This window comes from Rhinatrema bivittatum, chromosome 2 (assembly GCF_901001135.1).
Source record: "Rhinatrema bivittatum chromosome 2, aRhiBiv1.1, whole genome shotgun sequence".
NCBI lineage: Eukaryota > Metazoa > Chordata > Amphibia > Gymnophiona > Rhinatrematidae > Rhinatrema > Rhinatrema bivittatum.
In genome coordinates, this window is record NC_042616.1 from 735,182,369 (window position 1) to 735,198,952 (window position 16,584).

Below are 16,584 nucleotides of genomic sequence, written 5' to 3' on the forward strand. Positions count from 1 at the left end.
GGCCGCTTCCCCTTGCTTCTTCCCGCTGTGAAGGACGAACAGGTGGTCCGTCTTTCGTACTGCTTCTGACATTTCCAGGTATCTGGACAGCAGCCTGCCGATGTCGAGATGGCGCAGTATTCGACCTTCTTCCGACTTCTTCAAACCTTCCGTGGTTGGCAAGGATATGGTTTGGTTGAGGTGGAAGTGTGAGACTACTTTGGGTAAGAAGGAAGGAACCGTGCGAAGATGGATAGCCTCTGGAGTGATTCTGAGAAACGGATCATGGCAGGACAGCGCTTGTAGCTCTGAGATGCGGCGTGCTGAGCATACGGCCAGCAGGAACACCATCTTCAAGGTTAACAAATGGAGGGACAAGCCTCGAAGGAGTCTGAAGGTGGGTCCCGCTAGAAATTCCAAAACTAGGTTGAGGTTCCACAGGGGCACTGGCCACTTCAGTGGCGGGCGAATGTGTTTGACTCCTTTCAGGAAATGTGAAACGTCTGGGTGTGTGGCAATGCTGCTGCCTTCACTCCTGGGACCATAGAAGGATAGCACTGCCACCTGGACCTTGATGGAATTGAGGGACAGACCCTTCTGGAGTCCATCTTGCAGGAAATCCAAAATGATAGGGATTTTAGCGGCATGTGGATTGGTGCTGTGAGTGTCGCACCAGGCTTCAAATACTCTCCAGATCCTTATATATGTTAGTGATGTGGAGAACTTGCGTGCTCGGAGGAGTGTATCTATCACCGGCCCCGAGTATCCCCTTTTCTTCAGTCTAGCCCTCTCAATGGCCAGACCGTAAGAGAGAATCGAGCTGAATCCTCGTGGAGGATGGGACCTTGCCGCAGCAGGTCCCTGTGTGGAGGCAGGGGTAGTGGATTCCCTGCCAGCAGTCTTCTCATGTCTGCGTACCAGGGTCTTCTTGGCCAGTCCGGGGCCACTAGAAGAACTAGGCCTCTGTGCCACTGAATCTTGTGTATAATGGTGCCCAGCAGGGGCCATGGAGGAAAAGCATATAGCAGGATCCCCTGAGGCCATGGCTGTACTAAAGCGTCGATCCCGTGGGAGAGAGGATCTCGTCTGTGACTGAAGTATCTGGGTACTTAAGCGTTGGACCTGTCTGCTAGTAGGTCCATGCCCGGAGTCCCCCACTGATCCACAATCATCTGAAACGCTGTGGGCGACAGCTGCCATTCCCCCGGGTTTAGGCTTTCTCTGCTGAGGAAGTCTGCCGTGGTGTTGTCCTTCCCGGCGATGTGGACGGCGGAGATGTCCTAGAGATTCGCCTCCGCCCAAGCCATCAGGGGGGTTATTTCTAAGGATACCTGTCGGCTTCTGGTTCCGCCCTGTCGGTTGATGTATGCCACTGTGGTGGCGTTGCCCGGCATCACTCTGATCGCCCGGTGTCGAAGTCTGTGGGCATATTGCAGGCAGGCTAGCCTGACTGCCCGTGCCTCTAGTCTGTTGATGTTCCACCCCGACTCTTCTTTGTTCCACCGCCCTTGGGCGGTTAGTTCTTCGCAGTGTGTTCCCCATCCGTTCAGGCTGGCATCTGTAGTGAGTAGGGTCCAGGTTGGGGAGGACATTTTTGACCCCCAGCTCATGTGGCTGGGCTGCAACCACCACCGTAGCTGATTCTGCACTCTGGCTGGTAGAGGTAGGTGTATGGAGTAGTTCTGTGATCGTGGGCTCCACTGAGATAGGAGGGGTGTTGTAATGGTCTCATATGAGGCCATGCCCATGGTACCACCTCCAGAGTGGATGCAATGAGGCCGAGGACCTGTAGGTAATCCCAAGCTGTGGGCCGGGTGGCGCTCAGCAGGGCCTGCAGACGATTCCGGAGTTTTGATCTCCTCTTGGAGGTCAGGCTGACCTTGTCTTCTTGGGTGTTGAATTGGACTCCTAGGTATTCCAGCGACTGGGAAGGCTGTAGGGAACTCTTGTTTGTGTTGACTACCCATCCTAGGCTTTCCAGAAGAGATATAACTCTGTTGGTTGCCTGGTGGCTCTCCTCCGGTGATTTTACCCTGATCAGCCAATCGTCCAGGTAGGGATGGACGAGAATTCCTTCCTTCCTGAGTGATGCCGCCACTACTACTATGACCTTGGTAAAGGTCCACGGTGCGGTGGCTAACCCGTAGGGTAAAGCTCGGAACTGGAAGTGTTGGCCCAGGACTTTGAAGCGTAAATAGCGCTGGTGATCCCGATGGATTGGGATATGCAAGTAGGCTTCTGACAGGTCCAGGGATGTGAGAAACTCCCCTGGCTGTATTGCACTTTTGACTGACTGCGGAGTTTCCATGCGAAAGCTGGGGACCCGTAGGTGTCGGTTGACTGACTTGAGGTCCAGGATGGGCCTGAAAGTGCCCTCTTTCTTGGGTACTATGAAATAAATGGAATAATGCCCAGAATTTATCTCCCATGCAGGCACTGGGATTATGGCTTTTAGGGACAGGAGCCTCCGCAAGGTAACTTCCAGTGCTGCCCTCTTGAGGGGTGGACAAGGAGATTCCACAAACTTGTCCGGCGGGAGCCGAAGAAAGTCCAAGTAGTACCCTTCTTGGATGATGGCGAGGACCCACTGGTCAGAGGTGATCTCGACCCACCTGTGGTAGAAGAGGGTTAGACTGCCCCCTATGGCTTCTACCCTCAGATGGGTCGGCTGATTCTCATTGTGGGGTGTGGCCGGGACCTGAACCCGAGCCGGTTCTCCTCTTGTTGTGCTTAGGCCGAAAGGACTGGTTCCTGGCCTGAGAACAAGGTGCTTGGTAGCGAGCCCTGTAAGGGTTGAAGCGCTGAGAGTTTCTACCTCTGGATGGCCTAGGAAAAGAACGCTGGCTCCTCCTCGACCTGTCTTCTGGTAGACGGGGTAAGGGAGAGGCGCCCCATCTATTAGCCAGTTTCTCGAGATCGCTGCCGAACAGGAGGGATCCCTTAAAGGGCATTCTTGTGAGGCGTGTCTTGGAGGAAGAGTTGGCCAACCAATTACATAGCCAGAGCTGTCTCCTGGCTGCCACTGAGGATGACACTCCCTTGGCTGCCGTACAGACTAGGTCAGAGGCTGCGTCAGTGAGGAATGAGAGAGCTGATTCCATTTCTTCTCCCGGGGTGGTGTTCCCCGGGAGAAGGAACGCGTCACCACGGTGCAGCAGGTCGCAATTCGTAGGGTCATGGCTGCCACCTGAAAGCTTGTTTCAGAATGGCGTCCATGCGCTGGTCATGTGCATCCTTGAGGGCCGCTCCCCCCTCCACCAGAATGGTGGTGCGCTTCACAATTGCGCTAACTATGGCGTCTACCTTGGGGCACGCCAGCAGCTCCTTGGTCGCCGGGTCCAGGGGGTACATGCCAGACAAGGCCCGACCCCCTTTGAATGAGGCCTCCGGCGCATTCCATTCCAGATCGATTAGCTGCTGTGCTGCTTGTAGGAGGGGAAAATGGTGAGCCGTTTGACGCAGGCCCTCTAACAGGGGGTTCATTCTCTGTTCCCCTGGGGTGTCCTGGCCCGGGATAGCCAGTTCCGACAGGCATTGAGAGACCAGGCCTGGGAGATCCTCTTTAAGAAAGAAGCGTCTCATGGTTCGATATGGTTCTATCCCCGAGGGAAGCTCTCCCTCCTCGGGGGGCTCACCCTCTTCCTCAGAACAATCTGAATCCCCATAAGTGGGGCTTCCGGGTGGCGAGTGGCCGTGCCTAGGCCTTGAGGGTCCAGGGGCGGGGTCCTCCGGTACGTATGGGTCTGTTCAGGGATCAGACTGCATCTTAAGAACATAAGAACATAAGAAATTGCCATGCTGGGTCAGACCAAAGGTCCATCAAGCCCAGCATCCTGTTTCCAACAGAAGCCAAAACCAGGCCACAAGAACCTGGCAATTACCCAAACACTAAGAAAATCCCATGCTACTGATGCAATTAATAGCAGTGGCTATTCCCTAAGTAAAATTGATTAATAGCCATTAATGGACTTCTCCTCCAAGAACTTATCCAAACCTCTTGACAAAGGCATGAATCCCCTTGAATAATTCCACCCAGGAGAGCGAAGCAGGTTCTAGCCTTAGGGGCACCAGGTCTCTCGGGTTCCCTGGCTGCTCACCGCTGCCTGCTAGGTCCGGGGTGTTCCCTGAGGAACTGGCAAGTATGTTGGTCTGGGACAGGCCCTGGCCTGGAACTCTCAGGGCCTCCTCACATTGGGCACATAGGGAGTCTGCTTCCTCTCTCTGTGTGGCTCTGAGGTTGCATGCTGAGCAGAGGCCTAGAGCTCTTATGCCTGATTCTGGAGGTGCCGGCTCTGCGGACGCATGGGCTCTCCTATGCTCCATCGCATCTGTTATCTCTATGCGCCTTATAATATGCGCAAAGATGTGCGCCTATCAACGTGCGCTTATCAATGTGCGCTTATCAATATGCACTTATGAACGTGCGCCTATGAGCGTGTGCCTATGAACTTGTGCCTATGACCGTGCACCTATGAATGTGCGCTTAGCAACATGCGCCTATCAACATGCGCTTATCAGCGTGCACGTATGAACGTGCGCCTATGAACGTGCGCTTAGCGTGCGCGTATGAACGTGCGCCTATGGACATGCGCGTGGCAACGTGCACTTATCGGCATGCGCCTATGAACGTGCGCATAGCAATGTGCGCTTAACAACGTGCGCTTAGCAGCGTGCGCCCATCAACGTGCGCCTATCACCGTGGGCTTAGCCGCGTGTGCTCATCAACATGCGCCTATCAAGTGTCTTCGATGTGCGCCTCTATCCAATATGCGCCCAATTATTTTCGGGCGCCCAACATATGCGCCCGTCGCCTATGCGCTCAGTCTGACCTGAACGCTAGAGCGAGGCGACAAACCAGGGAAATGGTGATGGCAAGCAGGCAGGCAAGATGGCGACCTCCTTGGCGGGCTGCCACGTAGGCAGACCCCGCTAATCCTCGCTTCCTTGGAGACCCACAAGTAAAGATGTACACCTTACCTTGTCTTCGGCGCTTCCCGGCTGTGACCCGGGCGGTCTCCGGCTGCGGGGGGGAGAGGGTGATTACCGTCACTGCCGCACTCGAGGAAGTGCACCCGCTGCCTCTAGGCCGCGCCCGAACTCGTCTCGCTCGGGGGCCAAGTCCGCACCGGGACCGAGGCTGCCTCTGTGCCGCGCCCGAGCCCTTCTCACTCGGGGGCTAGGTCCCTGCCGCGAATCGGCCACCGGACTGAGGCTCTTACCTCCGAGGGACCACGGAAATCACCTCTTGAACTCAACTGGGGGAGGGACAGAATGGTATCACCGCAGGAGTGCGGGGCTCGTCTTCAGGTAGGATTCTTCTATGAAGTTTAGTCGTTAGAATTTGGAAAAACGCTCAGCGAGCGTGAGGTAGCTCCAAACTGCTTTGGAGACGGAAATTACTGAGTTGCTGCACTTCCTGCGGGGGTATATGTACCCCGTGCTGACGTCAGATCAGTTTCCAACTGCTAGCACGAGCACACTATACCCATTTGTTCTGAGTCCATCTGCTACACGCTAGGAAAGCTATTTTTGACTGGTAAACACTGCAACTTCAGCAAGAAGCCAAAGCAGTTTTTGAATGGTAAGCACTGCCACCCTCAAAGGAAAAGTGTATCTGGCCCTTTAAAAGCAACCTTTGCAGACAAAACTTTAGGAAGTCTGTTAAATGAGAGAAAGTTGTTAATGTGTGTGTATACATTACCTGATGGCATAAAAGATAAATTTTTGTTCCATTTGGTCCTGGTGGTGAAGGTTGAAGTTCTGTGTAGCTCATCTGTTTCTTGACATTTAGGCTGTCATGGTCCACCATGTCAAGATACTGCAATGATTTGCCATTGTCTTCTGCTTTCAGTCTTCCCATGTGCTCTCCTATTAGCATGCTAGAGAGGTCTAATACTTCTTAACTAGCTTTCCTATCTTCTCCCCCCCACCCCCAACCAAAAAAAAATATACCTAAATATATATAATTAAATGTGAAAATCACTTAAATAGAAAGTGATGGAAGCCAAGTGGCTGCTCTTTAGCTTAGACTTCAGGCATAAGTAACTATCTTCAGAGTGTAAGAATTAAAATAAAAGGTGCCTTTGTTTTTTGCTGAAGTGGTGTTTATGGGCTTGTCTGTGAGTGCAGTGGAGGAGGTTATTAGAATATCTAAAAAAGGCTTCTTCTCTTGCCTATGCTAAATATCTTTTTCAGGTCATAATGCATCTTTTTTTATTCTTGCTGAACATGCTTTTATGATGGAAATTTGGGTGTGTTCCACTAGTCATGCTCCAGGTTCTGGGTGAATCGAACCCTAAATAGAAAGCAAAGAGAATGCTAGGCACTATTAGGAAAGGAGAGAATAACATAATGCCTCTGTATCGCTCCATGATGCAACCTCATCTTGCATATATTGTGTGCAGATCTGGTCACCACATCTCAAAACAGATATAGCAGAATTGGAAAAGGTACAGAGAAAGATTTCCAAAATGAAAAAGGGGATGGAATGATTCCCTATGTAAAAAGGCTAAAGAGGTTAGGACCCTTCAGCTTGAAAAAGAGATGGCTGTGGAGAGATAAGTTTGAAGTCTATAAAATAATGAGTGGAATGGAATGAGTAAAAGTAATTTGGTTGTTTACTTTTTCTAAAAGTACAAAGACTAGAGGACACATACCAAAGTTACTAAGTTATACATTTAAAACACATAATTAAGCTCTGAAATTCATTGCAGGAGGATGTGTTGAAAACTGTTAGTATAGCTACATTTAAAAAAGGTTTGGACAGGTTCCTGGAGAAAAAATCCATAAACCATTATTAAGGTAGAGTTACAGAAATTCCTGGGATAAGCTGCATGAAATCTCTCTACCTTTGGGATCCTGCCAGGCACTTGTGACCAGGATTGGCCAGTGCTAGAAAAAGGGATACTGAGCTTGATGGACCGTTGTTCTGACCTAGTATTACAATCTTATGTTCTAAATGACAGCTCTATAATGATGTTATACAACGTTTACAAATGGCTTACCTCACAATTACTTTTCACAATACACCATACAATTAAAGCTAAATGGTTCTATGTGTCAACCAATGATGGCTTTACTTTTTGGTAGAGCATGAGAACTGCTTGATACAGGTTTACATAAGTAAGCTTTTTAGTGTCTGTGCCAGAGTTATACTAGTACATACTTCTGGTGCAAGATCATCCAAAATGACACATCAGAGTTCTTATTTGAAACGATGGCTTATTGCAAGAATTACCACAAAAATGATCTTACCTAGAATCAACAAAAAGTAAAGGATACGCTGGGTGCATAGAATATTTGGTGTGATCACCAGCCTAACCAGTTCTGTAAAACTGATCGCATAATGCAGTTTGGCTGCTAATAGAGAATGAACTGCAATCTTCTACTACATATATCATTTGCTCTTAGGATACATTTGCCTAGTCTACATGACAGAATAGCATGCATCTTAGTATGGCATCCAGCAAACTCCCCACAGAGCTCCTACAACGGTTAATGAGTGTCAAATATAAGATGTGGTATCTTGATTTTGCATGGGTTTTACCAATCATACATTTTATTTTCTTTATCAAGTGGGGAAAAATTATAATGCTGCTGAATTTTGGGAGTTTTAAGATAGTATTTAACAAATTGAGCTCTCTGTCCAAAAAAATTAAACAGGCATTACCAATTTTGATCACATTTCATAACCCTCCTGAATTTTGCAGTAAGTTATTAGATGATACCTTTGAAAAAGAAGAAAAATAAGCTAAACCATTATTTTTTAACATTTAAAAATGTTGATAGCCACTAATTAGGAAAAAGCACTATAAAAAGGGAAATGTTAAATATGTACAATTATTACACACATAAAGCTTAAATACACAGTAAATAGGTTTATTATATGTAGACTCAGCACTCCTTACATGAGAACTGTTGTGCTACTTTGAATATTGAACAGTAACTCCTGTCACATATTAAACTTTGTTTTATTATACAACTGCCCCAACAAAACAGGTGCAGAGAACATATGTTAACACTAAGCAGATATCCTATGTACATTTGCTCTCAAAATGTACAATACAAGGGAAGGGAAAAAGGGCCTTAGCTGAAATGGTGTTTCTATTGTCAGATTTCTACTTTTACATAAATATGCACAAGTTCATTCTCAAGAATGCTACTTTGCAGCTGTTTTCCCACAGCAGTTCTAAGCCCCACAGGCACTGGTTAGAGAGTCCTCGTCACATGTCCGTAATGCTTCACTGATTCAACTCAGCGCTCCTGTTCTTGGAGAATTCAGGTAAAAAAAAAAAAAAAGGTTTCGACGTATAAATAAAACAAACAAGCTTGTTGGCATTTTCACAAGCTATTTGCAACCAATACTGTTGAAGCAGCCGAACTGCAGTGCGTTAGTATGCAGCAGCATATAGCAGCTTTTGTGCATGTCGCAAAACAAAATGAAAAAAACAAAAACAAATTGTCTCTTTACTGGCTGGATCGGTCTGCGGAGAGAAAGACACTATGCTGCTCCTGAGCTCTTTCTAGTAATTTCTTTTTCTTCTTCTTGTTTCGTTTGTCCTTTGTTTTTGCTGGTCTTTTGCCTATTTAAAATAAGAAAAGAAAAAAAAAAAGAGAGAACCTAATGAGAAACAGAACATACTTTTGACAACAGGCTAGAAAATATTTTCTTATTAGGCATTTACAGTCATACATGTTCTATGAAATAGTCCTCACATCGCAGTTTGATGAAAGGTGTGAACCTGCCTACACTTTGGTCATGAAAACTCGAGGGGAAATGGAAGTTTTGACTACGGTACTGTTCTCTAATTTTATTTACCTAAAGACACTGGAGGTCATTTTCGAAAGGAGTTATCCATTCAAATGTAGCATACTAGCATAGCAATTTTCAAAAGCCCATTTGAGCACTTACGTTTGAATTTTAAAAACCCGGTGCGTGCATCAATTAGGGGATATGCGCACAAGTTGGGCTGGAGCACATCAAGCAAATTTTCAAAGGCATCCGCGTACGCACGGGCTCGCTGCTATGCGCGCAAATGAAAAATTCCGCAAAAGGGGTACAGCATGGGTGTGGTCTGGGCAGAGCAGAGGCATTCCTGGATTTCCCCTTGAAATTTGCACGTAAATAGTTATGAGCAGGGGTACCCTACTGCATAACTCTACGTCTGCTATCAATGGCATATAAATAGTATAACAAAATCATATAGGCAGGTCAGCGGGGTTTTGAAGGCAGGAATAACAAAGGAGAAGAGAGGCTATTAAATATTAGTGGGGTTTGGAAGTCCTATCCCTTACCTGGGCAAAGTGGAAATGGACTGGGAAAACTGAATATGGCGTCGGCGAGTGTCTACTAAAATCCCTCCACTTACGTGGTAGAAGCAGCATTTGCACGCATAAAAGCATGTCCACTTAAACTGATGCGCACATGTGCGCATGGTCAGTCTATTTTATAACATGCACGCATAAATGCGAGCATGTGATAAAATGGCCACGTACCTTGGCATGGACCGAACACGCGCTCATCTGCACCTGTGCGCCTGTTTAGAAGTTACCGGCCTTAAGTGCATTTACACATGTAAAACCCATTTTTAAGCATCTAAATGCTTTTGGAAATCAGGCCCTTAAAGTAAACTTATGCACGTAAAACCTATGGACAATTCAGTGGCATATATTGTAGCAATTTTCAAAAGTCCACTTACACGCATAGGGCCGGATTTTAAAAGCCCTGCGCGCCGGCGGGCCTATTTTGCATAGGCCACCGGCGCGCGCAAGTCCCGGGGCTTCATAAAAGGGGCGGGGGAGGGGCGCCGGCCCGGGGGCGTGGTCGAGGCCTCTGGAACAGCCCCTGGGTCGGGTAATGGCATGCAAGCAGCCCGCTGGCAGGCGTAAATCTGCGAACAAAGGTAGGGGGGGTTTAGATAGGGCCGGGGGGGTGGAAAGAAAGTTTCCTCCGAGGCCGCTCCAATTTCGGAGCGGCCTCGGAGGGAACAGGCAGCACGCGCCGGGCTCGGCGCTCACAAATTGCACAAACGTGCATCCCCTTGCGCGCGCCGACCCCGGATTTTATAAGATACGCATGGCTACGTCTGGTGCGCTAACAAAAGTACGTGCTCGCGTAAATTTATAAAATCTACCCGATAAAGTACATTTACATATGAAAAACCCAGTAAAATGATAAAGGGGATGGAACAGCTCCCCTATGAGGAAAGGCTTAAGAGGTTAAGGCTGTTCAGCTTGGAGAAGAGACGGCTGAGGGGGATATGATAGAGGTCTGTAAGATCATGAGAGGTCTTGAATGAGTAGATGTGACTCGGTTATTTACACTTTCAAATAATAGAAGGACTAGGGGGCATTCCATGAAAGTTTGGATAAGTTCTTGGAGGAGAAGTCCATTAACGGCTATAAATCAAGTTTACTTAGGGAATAGCCACTGCTATTAATTGCATAAGTAGCATGGGATCTTCTTTGCCAGGTTCTTATGGCCTAGATTGGCCTCTGTTGGAAACAGGATGCTGGGCTTGATGGACCCTTGGTCTGACCCAGCATGGCAAGCTCTTATGTTCTTTTGAAAATAACCCCCATAATGTTCCCTGAGACTCAGAGTGATTGCTGCTTAGGGATGTGCAAGCCAAAGATTTTCTTTTCTCTTTCAGTGGGGATTTTCATTTACTTTCATTTTGTTCTTATTTTATTGCTGTTTTTGGAAGTTTGAGCGCATACTTCCGTAGCTGTGCAGCAGCATTATAGTTTTTCCCCGCGTAATCCCGAAAAGCTGCTCCTGTGCTTGCCGAGCCTATTTTGCATAGGCCCGGTGACGCACGCAAGCCCCGAGATGCGCGTATGTCCTGGGGCTTGAAAAAATGGGCGGGGAATGGGTGGGCCCGAGGCCTCCGGCACAGCGGCCATGCCAGGGGCTCGCGGGCCGGCACTTGGTCGGCGTGTGCAATCTACGCCTGCCTGGAGGCAGGCGTAACTTCATCAACAAAGGTCGAGGGAAGGGGGTTTAGATAGGGCTGGGGGTTGGTTAGGTAGGGGAAGGGAGGGGAAGGTGGGGGGGCAGAGGGAACAGGGGAAAGCCATCGGGGATCCCCTAGGGCACGGCGTGCGCAAGGTGCACAAGTGTGCACCCCCTTGCATGCACCGACCCCGGATTTTATAACATGCGCGCGTGGCTACGCGCGCATGTTATAAAATCGGGGGTAGATTTGTGCGTGCCGGGTTGCGCACACAAATCTATGCCCACGCATAGGTTTAAAAATCTGGTCCTGTGTGTAGTATGTGAAAAATATATATGAAACACTAGTAAATAATTCTCTCTATACACTGTACATTTACTGCATATATGTTTTGAGTGCTACTTGGTAGGTTAGTATATAAGAACATAAGATATGCCATATTGGGTCAGAGCAAGGGTCCATCAAGCCCAGTATCCTGTTTCCAATGGTGGCCAATCCAAGTCACAAGTACCTGGCAAGAGCCCAAATATTAAATAGATCTCAAACTACTATTACTTTTTAATTAATAGCACTTTATGGATTTTTCCTCTAGGAACTTATCCAAACCTTTTTTAAACCCAGTTACACTAACTGCTGTAATCATAACCTCTGGCAATGAACGCCAGAGCTTAATTATGTGCTGAGTGAAAAAGAATTTTCTTTGATTTGTTTTAAATGAGCTACTTGCTAAGTTCATGGAGTGCCCCCTGGTCCTTTTATTTTCTGAGAGAGTAAATAACTGATTTGCATTAACTTGTTCAAGTCCTTTCATGATTTTGTAGACCTCTATCATATCCCCCCCCCCCCCCCCCTCAGTCATCTCTTCTTCAAACTGAACAGCACTAAGTTGTTTATCCTTTCCTCATAGGGGAGCCATTCCATGCCCCTTATCAGATAGCTGCAAAGCATATTGTTTAAGTGGTGTGTGTGTGGGTGGGTGTGTGTGGGTGTGTGTGTGTGTGTGTGTGTGTGTGTGTGTGTAAGTATAACTATCTTATCAGCCTAATTTCATATCCTTTTTACATTGTATATGCAGTATGCATTCTCAAACGTCTAGTCCAGTTCTGTCTAATGTCCCATAAAAAGCTTGATAAAAAAAACTAAATCAAAACATTGTATGGACATTAACCATGTTGTTGACACTGCAGTCAAAAAAAAGAGAGGCTTTGTTTTCTGCCTTGTTTTGGCATGTTGCAAAATAAGAATATGGTGGTAGAAGTTGTTTTTCTGTGAAATCACAAGGATCCTACGAGTTTAGTTGTGGGTTCTATTAAAGCTTGGCTGTAATGGTACAGTGGCAAGTTGCCACCTTCAAATACAGTTAATCCTATACAGAGAAACCTCAAGACGCCAATCACTCACTAATCAATGCCGTATTATAGGAACAACTATTTAGTAACACTATATCTAGCAATGACACACAACAAATAAGGTGACAGAGATTAAGTATCAGATACACAAGGGGATTCTTAAGAGAAAATAGCTCTAAATATGAACTTTCTGCCCTACAAAATCTTAATTGGTAGCTTATTTGAATTTCGTTAGAGGAAAGAAAATACAGCATTTTTAAAATGCTCAGCTTTATATTTTTCAGTCTTTTGCCTGTCAGTATTTATTTTATATTCTGTAACCATATCAGGGTGATTTTATTGTCAATTAAAAGAAATTTCATTTGGAAATCTGCAGAAACATTGCTCATGTTGCAGAATGTATTCCGCTGCAGTTTTACTTGAATACGAAATGATGGGCATGCTGAGACTTCCTCATAATATGTTAGATTCTGTAGATCAGAAAAAGTCTTCCATTTATACTTTGATCTCTAATCCGACCCCTTCCCTCCTGTCATTTTTCAGCAGCTGATTGCAGAGGAAAAATTGGTACGGGTACTAAATTCCATCAAGTACTAGCAGAAAAAAAATCCCTATCTGTTGTTAAGTCTTTTGATCTCAATCTAAGGACTCCATTTCGTCTCAGTTTTGATGGAGTCCCTTCCTAACAACTGTAAATCCTTCCTAAGTTACAGGAGGCATTTAAGATGACCAAAGAGCATCACACAACCAGGAATTTGATACATCAACAAAACTGGGTTCATTGTTATTGTTGTTTAATGAAATCAAGCTCTTCCTGGACTCACAGTGGACAGTGCCTCTTTAAATGCAAGAAACAGGAGACAAATATTGCGCACCACCTGGAGACTAACTATACTGTGGATGGCTTTCTTCTGCCAAAGTCAAGAACCTCTCTACTTTTACGCCCAGTTTTATAGTTTCAGGGCTAGCTATGTTGGATTCTTGGAAGAGATTTAACAAGTATAAAACGTTTAAGCCGGTCTCTATGGATGCAATAATCACAGCATTCCCAGTTTTATTGCTCATCTTCTACCATTTCTCTCTTTGACCTTCAAGCACAATCCTTTTCCCCAAAGAATTTCTGCCATTCTTGGTAGAACCGCCTTAGCACAGTTACAGCAGGAGCACAGCATTCCCTATGCCTAGAAGCTCTTTCTCCTGTTCTCTCCGGTCCTATCCTACCCTCTGAAACACCATATTTGCCCTTCTAGAACTCTCACCTGTCATGGGAGCTTCTTCTCTGGTCCTTTTCTACTGAGGGAACCATTCCTGCTTCTAAAGCAGATTTTGAAACATGTAGACATGCCTAACAGGCAGGTAGATAACTGTCACAAAATATATTTTATATTTTAACATACTTGGGATGGCTATAATATCCATTTGTAAATATTTCTCTCAGGCAGGTTGGCCAAGTGTCCTGACCTGGGTTTGACTCCTGGACCAGCTAAGGCTGGAGATGCTGCAGAAGTAGCACTCACAAACCCTTTGGAGGGAGGGAGGGAGAGGATGAGGGAGTCTCAGAGATTGCAATAGTAACATCTAGTGGCCAGTCTTAAGGTCTCCATTGGTTGGGTTTCATGGAGAATTGCAGTTTGTGGCCCCTTTGTAAAAGGACTGTTGCTACGACAGTTGGGTTGAGCTGAGAGGAAAGTTATAATATTGTTGTGAATCAAGGATTGAGGTGCCAAATCCCAGTCTGGGAATTTACTGAGCTAATATCCCAAAGGAGGAGGAAGAAATGCTAGGCCAGAAGCTCCAATGGAGCCCAGTATAGCGGTTCTCTGGCTCACGTAGATGTGTTATAGTAGAAAGAGCTAAGAAGGAGAAAACTTAAGCTATAAATACGAGCATCTCTTCAGAAATGAGGCAAAAAAGAATAAAAGATCATTTTAACTATTATCTAAAATATTTCTACCAGGTACTGCTCCTTTAAATAATTCTGTCAATAAATACCATTTTTTCCAACAGCAACAAAAAAAAAAAAATAGTTTGGAGGTTTCTTCATGAATCATCATTAAGTATATAAAAACGCTGCTCCATAATGTTATGCAGAGCATGTGTGTCTCTACGAGTAATACTTTGCTTTTATATTGATCAGAGTCTAGTACTTAAATCCAGTCAGCTCAAAAAAAATGGTCTTCAAATCACTCACAGCTGCAATCTCATAAAGCATAATTATAACTGTATGTAAATTAAAAAGCTAAAACGTGTCATCAACACCATACACATAAGTAATAACATATGCAGAGTGTGCATGAAACTCAAATCACACATGGTCAGAGTAGGCTTGGTGTCTTCAGCATCAGGGTAACTATAAATCAGCTGAGCACATATTGGAGAGTGAGTTTTTATGATAACTTATTTGGATGCAAAAATCTTGCTCTCAATAGACAAATATTTTATTATATGTACTGTGTAAAGATATACCTATATATATATATATATATATATATATATATATATAAGTATATATAGCTTCTCTCTCTGCAGACACACTCACAAACATTAACTTAAATGCCATACAGATGTATATAAGTATCAAACATTTTGAAATTTGACTTATTGCTTGAAAGTAGTTATAAGGCCCACCCACTAAAATAAATTGCCTTGTAGAAATTAGACCATGATATTGTAACCCAGGTTTTTCCTCTGGGTTTTTTATGTTGTGCTTTTAGTTTTCTAGTCAGAGAATGTATCTGCTAGCTTCAAATACCAAAGAGGCAACCTGGCATAAGGAAACCAAGCTGTGTCCAGCAGCCTTCAAACAGTACCAAACAGGATACAGACATTAAGGGTATGAATTTGTTCCCTACGAATTGGGAATCCGCAACGTATAGGGCCCTATTCGTTGTATTCGTGGGGAAGCGAAACGTATTACGATTCCCCATGAATACAATGAATCTTCGCCAAATTATTCAGCCGCCTAAAGGAGCCAATTTAAACAAACCCTCCACTCTCATGACCCCCCCCTCAAGACTTACCAAAACTCCCTGGTGGTCCAGCGGGGGGTCTGGGAGCCATCCCCTGCACTCACACCCTCAGCTGCCGGTTTCAAAACGGCGCCGATGGCCATGTGACAGAGTCTGACCAATGGTACCGGTAGCCCCTGTGACATAGTAGGTCAAAGGCTATCGGCGCCATTTTGAAACCAGCAGCCGAGGGTGTGAGAGTGCAGGGGATGGTTCCTGGACTCCCCGCCGGATCACCAGGGAGTTTTCGTAAGTCTTGGGGGGTCAGGAGGGTGGGAGGTTGTAGTTTAGCAGGGAAACGAATAGGAATTAACGTATAAACGTATCGGGGCGCCCCCTTGCCGAATGCAACGTATCTGCCCCCTGCCAAATACGAATCCCAAATGCAACGTATGCCGTCTCTCCGCACATCCCTAACAGACATATTGTTAATAAGCATCTGAGAAATATGGTGAAAGTAGGATAACTAATAGAACACTGTGATACCAGGATACAAATAATATCTTCACCACAGGGCAGATCAAATTGGTGGAAGAGAGGCAATTTATGCACAGGATGGCCCAAAGTCAAGAAGAATAAAAAGTTCTGCAGGAAACAAAATACATTGTGGAATTCTTAAGGATAGAAATTCCATGTGTGATGAGTAAAGTATAGCAGAGGGAGGCTATTACCACCCATCTGGCCAAGATGATGAAACACACTGTGAAATACTTGCAGAAGTTAGACAGACAAATATATTTGGCAATTCAATAAGAATGGGAGATTTAATTTACCCCAGTATTGATTGGGTAATTATCTCATCAGGATATGCTAGAGAGCTTACGTTTCCGGATGTCAAATGACTGCTTCGAGAAGCAGCTGATTCTAGAACAGATGAGATCTACTTTAGATCAAGTTCTCAGTGGAATGCAGGACCTGGATCAACGGGTTACTGTGGTGGGGCTGCTAAGTAATAGTAATCATAAAATCAATCAAATCAGCAGTCACTGGAGGAAGGACACTAAGTCAATCTAAAATAGAAAAAGCTTTTAAAGGGGAAAGCATGTTAGAAAAAGAAAATGAATTATAAAAAAAAACCAGATAACAAGGTTAACATTTTGTATGAGGTGAGGACTTTATTTAAAAATACCAATATGGAAGCGCAGGTAAAATGTATTCTATCCTTTAAAAACGGTCGAAGAATACCTGCCAGCATGATTTAATGGTGAGGTGAAAGAGGCAGTCCAAGTCATTAGGGCATCTTTCAAAATATGAAAAGCAGAGCCAAGTGAGGAAAACAGGTAAAAGCACAAG

The 16,584-nt window shown here is 45.5% G+C and overlaps 1 protein-coding gene across 5 annotated transcripts in view; it reads right to left on the minus strand.

The window, feature by feature from the left end:
• Positions 1–6,644: 6,644 nt before the first annotated feature.
• RSPO2 (R-spondin 2) overlaps positions 6,645–16,584 on the minus strand; it is a 250,259-nt gene continuing 240,319 nt past the window's right edge. For 3 of the 5 annotated variants that reach the window (XM_029591894.1, XM_029591896.1, XM_029591895.1), the window contains exon 6: positions 6,653–8,561. In XM_029591894.1, coding sequence (XP_029447754.1) covers positions 8,446–8,561 — 116 coding nt within the window. In that variant the 3' untranslated portion in view covers positions 6,653–8,445. Of the gene's footprint in view, positions 8,562–16,584 lie in introns of all 5 variants that reach the window. The other 2 variants (XM_029591897.1, XM_029591898.1) reach the window with 1 other exon arrangement.